Below are 9,343 nucleotides of genomic sequence, written 5' to 3' on the forward strand. Positions count from 1 at the left end.
CAAGGGGTACGGGGGGAAACCCCTGTGTTTCCCCCCACATGCTCGTACAACAAATTGTTCATGAATTCAAACTTTTGACCCGCCATCGCTCATCTCCTTCCACGTCCTCCTCTCATGGGAGCGGAGAGCCAACGCGGCGAGTGAAAGTTCAGGCAGCGGGATCACTGCAACGTCTTTTGCATTTGCGTGGGCAGAGCGGCTTCTCCCTGCCTTGCTGGACGAGAGATGAGTGTCCACTGTTGCACAACACCCACGTATCAACAGTAAACGACCTCCAACAGATGGGGGGGGGGGGGGGTCGTTTATTATGGTACGATGGAGAGGAGGGGGGGGGGGTGAGGAGAGGAGGGGAGGAGGGGTTGCCATGGAAACCTGAGAGAGCATGGTCAAAAAAGAATTGAGTGTTTTCCTGGAGTATCCGTCTCTCTCTCTCTCTCTCTCCGCTCCCGATTCCCTGAATCGTGTTCGCTCGCCTCGCCTCGCCTCTCACCCTCGTGTACTTTGCAACTCACGCGTGGATCGCTCACTTCAATAGAGTTATCTATTTACATTCTTATATTTAAAATATTTGTTTATAAATGTGTACATAAATTAGAGATAATTTGATCTGTTCCTGACTGAGTGGCATTTACAAGGGACGGGGGGAGTTGCGGGACTGAGGTTTCTCCTTGCATTACATCATGGGCCTACGACGGGCAGCACCAAACGCCATCTCAGAGTGGCTCTGTCGGTGTGTTGCGCGCGAGACAAGTGTAGATAATGAAAACAACTGGGACAGCCGGGGGCTGTGCCTTGTATAATACCTGCTTTACTTTCATCATATGAGGACAAAATACGTAATATACAAAATCAACGATCTTGGTCCCACTGAGATGGTCAGTATAATTATGTTATATCAAGAGAGAATGAATATGCATGTGTTTCCATACCCAGATGTATCGACGCACACACACACACACACACACACAAAAGAAAAAAAGACATAACTGGAATATAAAGACATTATATTCATACCGACCACCGCGGTTTCTGAAGAAGAATTATTTAGCACTCTGAACGCAGAGTGGCAAGTTTGTACATTCACTGTTTGGTTCTTGCTTGTGCACTGGTGCTTAAAACATGAGGTACATTCATGACCGTCATGATCCTGAGGACCAGCAGTCAGAAGAAAAAAAAAAATAAAGTGTTGTAGCTTCTAGCTTTTGAGCTTATTCAGGCTATGTGAGCTCACATTTCCACATCAGGGTGACGGCAATGCTACGGTACGAGAGGAGCATGGGCGCGTGTGCGGTCTGTAGTGTAAGGTGCTGCTGCTTTGCTGAGAAAAGTGGAGGACTAGCTTGGGATCATGAGACACCAAGTTTAAAAAGTTTAAAAAATCCTGGATTGTCTGAATATATGCTGGTTGTTGGGAGTCAACATCTTCACCCTACTCTCGCCTCCCCTCTGGTGTTACCTACTCTTGTTTTTTTTTCCCTACACTCTCCGTCCGTCTGTCTGGCTGGCGGTGGAGTCGGCGATCGACATTTCGCTGCCAAACACCTCCCGGTACAGAGGGGGGAAGCAGTAGGCGGTTTCGGGGTGTACCAAGCGGAAAAACTCCAGTTTGTCGTTGTGCCGGTTGCTGATTGACTTCATCAGGGGCAGCTTGGACACCATCTGCAAGGAGACAAAAGGTAAACACTTTGCTTGGTTGGGAGGTCCAACGTGCAATTTTCCATAGGGTAGTGGAGATTGGTCCCCATCGTTTACTACCCCCATTTAGTCACCTAGCAGATCCTAGTATCAGACTTACTAAAATAGTATTTTTTTAGATGCATGTGATTAAGGAGCAGAAAGATCAGACGCCTACAGGTTAGACTGCAGTGGGTGTGGTAGGGTTATGAACCTTCAACCATAACGGACCGATAACCTATCAACAAAACACTAACCACTGCGACTATCCTGCCCCTGTGGTTTACTGTGGAATTTTATCATCGGCCGCAAACTTTCCCCTTTGCAAGTGGCAACAATTCACATTCACACTGTATCTTAAATACATAAAGGACTTTAAATGTCACATTTGTCTTACGATCGGTATGGTTTGAATTTCTAATCTACACATACTTAACATATAAATGGATGGATGCATCATGTGTAACAAGTCAAATCCAATATCAGGCTCACCATGTCTAGTTTCTCGTCGGAGGCCCCACTCATGTGTAGGCTGTGCTGCAGAGCCAGGTAGACCTTCTTCTGGAGCCTCTGGACCTTGGGGCCCTCGGTCAGCCAGGGCCGATCTGCAGGGGACCAGACCACCGCCATCGGATAAGAGCCCTCATTTTAGTCATCGCTCTCACAGCTTCCCCCTTTGACTTGACATTTACATTATAAAACTAGCTTGGTGTAAGTGGCAATGATTCACATTCACACCGTGTCCTAAATACATAATTCCAAGGACTTTAAATGTCACATTGGTCTTACGGTGGGTATGGTTAGAGTATCTAGTCTATACATTTACAGTATATTTAAATTTATATGCAAACTAAAATTGAAGGTCTACAATTTTGTTAAAAATGGTAAGGTCCTTGAATTTGAGTACATGCACATGAAAGACGGCAAAGAAGTGCACCAACCTGGTGACAGCAGAACTGCTGCGCTGAACAGAGCCATCTCTTCATCAGACAGCTGCAGGCGGCAGAGAACCTTTCCAAGGTCAAACACTGCACTTACCAGGTCGTCACAACCTAGAAACACAACAACCACACACACACACACACACACACACACAGACACACACACACACACACACACACACACACACACACACACACACACACACACACACACACACACACACACACAGTATTTCCCATGAGTCCCCCTCCCTGTTCAACATACAAACACCTTTCAATTAGACAAGATTAGATTAGTTTACCCAGTTTTTGCTATTTACCTACTAGTTATTTAACAGATGATTTTTTTATCAGAAGAAAAAAAAACTGAACTCGGACACATGTTGTTGTTAAAGGATGCCTGAAGGCGGGTTGCCTGATGCCACGACACGAGCCCAGATTAGTGTACTACGCATGTCATCGACCAATCAGACCGCAGCCTGTTCCTACACTAGTCTCAACCATCCAACAGGGAGCGCTTACCGAGTGCTTTGAAGAACGGAGCGGAAGCAAACTTTCCGTCAAAGAAAATGCTGCCGTTGGTGGCATTGAACGCACGGCACATGCGTATGAGCAGGACCTCCAAGCAGCCTGCATGTGCACCCGCAGACAGAGTCAGAGGAGGAGGGGAAGAAGAAGAAGAAGAAGGAGAGGATGGAGAGGATGGAGAGGTAAAGGTTTGGAGACAAAAGGACAAGACAGCAACAGTTACACATATTTTGTTTTTAACCGGCCGAAATGGGACTGTATCCAGTAAATCAAGGAAACAGTCTGGGGAATTATTATTTGAGGCGTGTCCGCGTGTCTTGAAGTGCTGACCTGCTTTGAGTAGGATTATCTGATCGTTCTGACACAGGTCCATGAAGCCAGCGATGCGTTTGGCAAACTCCACCACGTACTGGATGGCGTTGGTGATGTGATGGGCACACTGCTGCCACATCCACTCTGCAGGCTGACGAGGAAATACAATTCATTACAAATAACTAAATACAAATAAAAATAATTATTGTTATTATCATTACTTCCAAACAGGAAAACCCCAGTCAGACTAGTGCAGCAGCTACAGTGGTTATTCCCATACTTCCCCAGGTTAATGTTACAAAAGCCAGATCCAACACGCCGGTTAACACGAGCGTACCTTGGTTTGAAAACTGCGTGTTTCCTCGGGTGAGTACTGAACCCAGGTGAAGAGTTTCATGTCCTCCACGCTGTACTGACAGGTCTCGAGGTGAGACTTCAAGATACTCTGCGTGATGCGCTCTGAAACCACAAGCAAACAAATACAGGATCTCATCAAACAAGTGGCATCGCTAGTGGAGACCCATGCTATGTGTGTGTGTGTGTGCGTGCGTGTGTGTGTGCGTGCGTGCGTGCGCAACCAATGTACCGCTGGGTAATTGTGTTTTTTGTCGATTAAGCTCAAGGACTAAGATAATTAATGGGACAATAACGAGAAGGTCTTCATTGAATCGGAGGAGGCCACTGTATGCATCAAGACGGACCCACCGAGTTCGACTATGGAGCAGTCATCGGGCAGCTGGTCCAGCAGCGAGGCGTGGGCGTGCACGAGCAGCGTGTGCGTGCGAGAGTGCGTGTGCATGAGCTGTATGCCGCTCCCGTCGGCGCCGTCCATTATCGTCTGCTGCGGCGAGTTCCGATTGGACGAGGAGGAGGAGGAGGAAGAGCAGCTGGAGGTGTTCCCGGCGCTGTCTCCGCCCCCACCCCCGCCCCCCAGGAGGTCCAGGCTGGAGTAGTCGCTGGCCTCCTGGGGGGTCAGGGGAAGGTCAAAGAGGTCGGGCAGCGCCGCGATGTCCTCCAGGTCGCTGAGGGTGGAGCTGGAGCCCCCGGTGCTGTAGGAGCGGCTCAGGCCTCCCTCCGCGTCCTCTCCCGCGGCACCGCACATGCCCTCCTCCCTGGGCAGGGACAGGGGCCCCCCGGGGCCCTCGCCCGCGGGGCCCGAGCCCTCCTGGGACTTCTGGTGCTTCTGCACCTCGGCGTACAGGCTGTCGCGCTGCTTCTTCGACATGCGGCCGAACTTCACCGCTGAAGAAGAAGGACGCAAAAAGACAAAAGAGGTGCTCCGATTTTTTTCTGTGTCATAAAAAAAAAAATGTCGTTTTACAGGAACTTGTGTTCTCGGAAAACTCACGGAAACGTAGTGAAGCAACAGCGCTGCTCCACAACTACTCCCCCCCCCCCCCCCCGCCCCCCCCCCCCTCCACCTTAACTAGCTCTGACATCCGAGTGATCAAGTTAACTCAATCAGGAAGCTTTACGACGAAGTGACAAGTGTTTTTCCCCGCCCCCGCTCACCATCTCTGCTCATGCCCAGCGCCAGACATTTCTGCAGCCGGCAGTGCTGACAGCGGTTACGGTTGGTCCGGTCGATCAGGCAGTTCCTCTGACGTGAGCAGGAGTACATGGCGTTGTTCTGCTGGCTGCGACGGAAGAAACCCTACACACACACACACACACACACACACACACATCTATGCATGAGAATCCTGCACCACGACACACATGCACATATAAGACGTTTAATATGTGACGCAGTTACAATACAAAAGAGAGTGAGAGAGAGTGCCCTTACCTTACAGCCTTCACAGGTGATGACTCCATAGTGGATCCCTGAGGACTTGTCCCCACAGATCTTACAGGGGATGACCTCAATTTGAGCTGCAGGGACAGAATGGACATGTTAACATTGACATGTTGACATTAATTTGATGACACTAAGGGCTAAGGGAAGCAAAGGGGAAGAGGGAGACTTTCAAAGATGGTCCGCGATCAGCTGACATCTGCCACGTCACGACGAATCGCGTGGGGATGTTGAACCATTGCGTTATGGCTCAGTTAAAGATGAATAAACACTCAGACACAAGGCCTGTGGTTTCGCCTATATTTGGTGAGGGAGAGGGAAGGGGAAACAGCAGGTCTCAGCGGGGCCATGTGGTAATGGTTAGGGGAGAGCGCTAAAACGGCAAAGCAGAAAGCGGATTCAACGCTTGCTGCAAATAAAAAATTAAACTTGGGAGATAAATAAGCTCAAAGACTAGGATTATTTTCCCCAGCAGAGAAATGCAGATAGACACCGCTTTAACTCCCGTCAGGAGACACACACACACACACCCACAGAAGTAGAACAAGACCAACATCACAGGTGAGGCAGAACACTCACCCTCAACCCTACAGAGGGGATATTATTATAGATGGAAAACAATTTCAAACCAACTTTTCTAATGATTCAAAACCAAAAATAAACCAAAAATGAACTTAAAATAAACCTTTAACTGTTCAAACAGACGTATAAGGGCAGCTGCAGGCCTGCAATGGAAAAAATCTCCTCTCTAGTCTCCACACCCTCAACCCTCCCCGTTGTGGCGATTATATAACTTCTGTCTACGAGCATTCCACAAACACTAGGCGCTCTCCCTCTCTCTCCCCCTCTCTCTTCCTCCGACAACAGAGACCTCCCTCCCTCCCTCGCCGGCTGCCTGCTTGGTATTGGCTGAAGAGCGCCCTGCTCCTTCCTGGGACTGTGGTCAGCCTGTCGCTGAGGGTCTGTGAAAGTCTGTCAGTCCATGTCCACATTCTGTCCTACTGACACAGTTTCTCACTGCACAGAGAGAGAGAGCGAGAGCGGGAGCAAGAGCAAGAGCAAGAGCGAGAGCGAGAGCGAGAGACAGAGAGATTAACTAATGATGAATTTAACTTCCAGGGCTTCCCTGTTAAACCATCCCCACAGTTCTTTGACCTCGCTACCAAAGTGTATTCTGAATATCAGTCAAGTCAAGGGAATGAATGATGTAATGCATTAAAAAATCTATCCTTGTTCTCACTAGAAAACAATCATTATGCAAGTTAGTACATTTTATTATTCCCATAGCAACTTGTGAATATGGGAGTAAGAATATTCTTGGTTGTAATAAACAAGTTCTAGACACATAGAAACCAACCGTTGGTTTGAGTGAAGCCAAAAAAATCATTGGCAGCGCAGCATCTCATTGGAGGGAAATACCCAAAGAGCACTTTCTCTTTTAAACCCTAGGTACTTCCGTCTAGTGAGCAACGGGGAAGTCAATACTGCATGTGGCATGAGCCCAATGCGAGCCAGGCATACTTTAAAGGCCAGATGCCAGCAGAGCAGTGCACCCAAACCCCATCTCTTTTGACACTGGGCTGCTGCTTATAGCGTTTCTATTCTGGTCCTGCTGGAGGAAAGGTCCGGCGTTAAGGTCCCCTCTGAGCAGCCCCCGACCAGACAGGCACACGTGTTCACGGAGCTTCTCTTCAGACATGCCTTAGCATGCCACATCCATGATGTGGAATAGAAAATAGAAAAAGTAAACGTATGAATCTCTTATTACCATTCGTACACCTATCACTCACGGCTCATGCTAGAGCTAATAAAGGCCACAATTTATCACACGTCACAGGTGTAACACAACAGTCGGTACATCAAAGGATGTCACGTCACGCCACCCTGAACGCCAAACGGCCCCTGATTAAGAAACAAAGCACATCATTTACCACTGAGGCTTTGGCGGGCTGGAACAATGTATTAACACGATAACAATGGGGAACTTTACAGGGAATACAACGATAACAAGCCTACCATGTTATCTTGTCCGTGGGCCAATCCAGTAGTAGGCCAGTAAAAACAATTGCGAAACATTACTTTATGGCCGATGTACAGACGATTTCTTCTCGCTATCTAACACGGCGCAAACACCAACGAGAGACCACCACTAGCCCGGCGGCCAACGTCTAAAGGCGGTTACTGTGTAACGGTGTCTGTGGCAACGCTTGATTAACATAATTTGACTCTTCAAATGACGGATTCGGCAGCAAACCCACAGTAACACGTCCCCAGGCAACAATAAGGCTATTTCTGATCCCCGTCCCACAGCAACGAGCCCGTAGCGAAGATACAATCCATGTTCACGTAAACAGACGGATGCACAGAAGCCCGTTGCACAAAAGGCTCCCCGAAGCAGTTCGGTGCATGTTATTGTTCAATCAATGCAAAACATTAACATAACCTTGACTGTATTAAGATTAGGCACGTTGTTATCCCCAGACTGGAAAAAATTGGGCTGGCATGGCTGCTCTGCTACGCAAGGTTGTGGAAAAACATACATTTGGAAATGACACGAGAAAATGGGATCCAGTCATTTGACCGAATGGAAGATTTATATCATGCTTTATTTTGCCATAATCTGATTATGGGGTGGACATGCATAGAGACCAACTGGATACATGGTGAACTCACAAACGTTCTGTTGTTTGAACTGAAATAGGCCTAAACAGTGGAGGATAACATGGGGGAATTAGCACAGATAAGAATAGAGCGAAGAGTGTCATGGGACTCAACCATACAGAAATATATTTTTTATATTCTTTATTTAATTGAGCAAAAAAAAAAAAGGGAAAAAAAAAACCCGCAGCAACTCTGTGCCCGAGGTTCTGCCGCAGGCACATCTGTGTTTAATAACATTATTAAACCGCCACTGCAGATCCAATATGATAAAGTAACCGACAATCCCAAGAGCTGTCGACTTGGTTTGTTTACATTTCGATATCCTGCCAGAAAGGGGGACCCTTCAGTTGGCCCCAAGTCAAGACCACCTTCCCTAAACGGCTACGGTTCTTCCTTCCCCTATTAAGCCAGAATAAAAACCTTTGGTTTTGCTCTGGACGATACAAGGAATGCGGGCCTAAACTAAACGCACAACACCATGAACACAAGAGTAGCCAGCACTGTCGGATATGGCCCAAATGCCTGTTTAACATGGCTTCTTTTAATATCCAATTTGTATGTTCGGTGGGCATCAGGCTCTTGAAAAGTTGTTGCCCCAATAGCACGGTTTTTGTAGGCTGTTGCCACGCTGACGAGAACTTCCAAGATCAACCTCCACGAACCCTTTCGTAGGGGCGACGCTCTGCAGCCGCACACGGGGCTGCTGCTGCAGCCGTCTGCGGCAGGGCTCTTCCACCAGTCGGTCCCCCCTCCCGCCCGTCGCTGAACGATGTATAATCTTCAGTGACATAACTAGGTCAGTGGAACAGCCAAGTCGTTCTCCCTCTGCCACAGCCGCGGTCCACCACGCCGATACCACCACCACCACCACCATAACAACATCATTCCACTGAACACGTTCATTTAATCAAGCGCAAACAAACAAGCGTCGTTATACGCGCAGTGAAGTGAGTTCTTGTATATGGGCTTGGTATTTACATTTCCAAATGCAATGTTAAAAAAAAAGACAATATACATTTATAAACCTAGGTATCTGGCTCAATAATATGTAGAATGTTCGAACTCAGTAATGAGTTCAAAGCCCGGCCCAGGCCTTTCGGAAGAGTTTTTACTTTTCTGGATTACATAATGTATTTGTTTAGCAGTGACTCCACTGGCCCCTCCCTCTCCTCATTGCATAACTCAACATGGACCCCAGGCACAGAACTACGGATGGAGTCAAAAGGTGTGATAAATGATGACAGACACTTTGGCTTTTCACAGTTCCACTCCCAATAACATTGGTAACGTTGGTGACGTTCTTGCAGCGTTACAATGAATCCGTTGCTTTAACCAAAACGCATTAAGATTTAAAAAAAAAAGGGAAAAAGCATAGGCCTGTACATGGAAATGCAATGAATGGGGTTTCAGCGGGACGACAAACATTCAT

At 47.8% G+C, this 9,343-nt stretch overlaps 1 protein-coding gene across 1 annotated transcript in view; it reads right to left on the reverse strand.

Moving 5' to 3' along the window:
- Window positions 1-328: 328 nt before the first annotated feature.
- LOC311361061 (nuclear receptor ROR-beta-like) overlaps window positions 329-9,343 on the reverse strand; it is a 9,709-nt gene continuing 694 nt past the window's right edge. Inside the window, exons 2-10 of the mRNA XM_084481237.1 lie at window positions 5,245-5,330; window positions 4,968-5,109; window positions 4,161-4,697; window positions 3,793-3,914; window positions 3,474-3,606; window positions 3,138-3,245; window positions 2,616-2,726; window positions 2,167-2,279; window positions 329-1,659 (exon numbers count right to left, since the gene is read on the reverse strand). Coding sequence (XP_084337363.1) covers window positions 1,477-1,659; window positions 2,167-2,279; window positions 2,616-2,726; window positions 3,138-3,245; window positions 3,474-3,606; window positions 3,793-3,914; window positions 4,161-4,697; window positions 4,968-5,109; window positions 5,245-5,330 — 1,535 coding nt within the window. The 3' untranslated portion in view covers window positions 329-1,476. The remainder of the gene's footprint in view (window positions 1,660-2,166; window positions 2,280-2,615; window positions 2,727-3,137; window positions 3,246-3,473; window positions 3,607-3,792; window positions 3,915-4,160; window positions 4,698-4,967; window positions 5,110-5,244; window positions 5,331-9,343) is intronic.

Source organism: Micromesistius poutassou, assembly GCF_964030765.1.
Source record: "Micromesistius poutassou genome assembly, chromosome: 16".
NCBI classification, from domain to species: domain Eukaryota; kingdom Metazoa; phylum Chordata; class Actinopteri; order Gadiformes; family Gadidae; genus Micromesistius; species Micromesistius poutassou.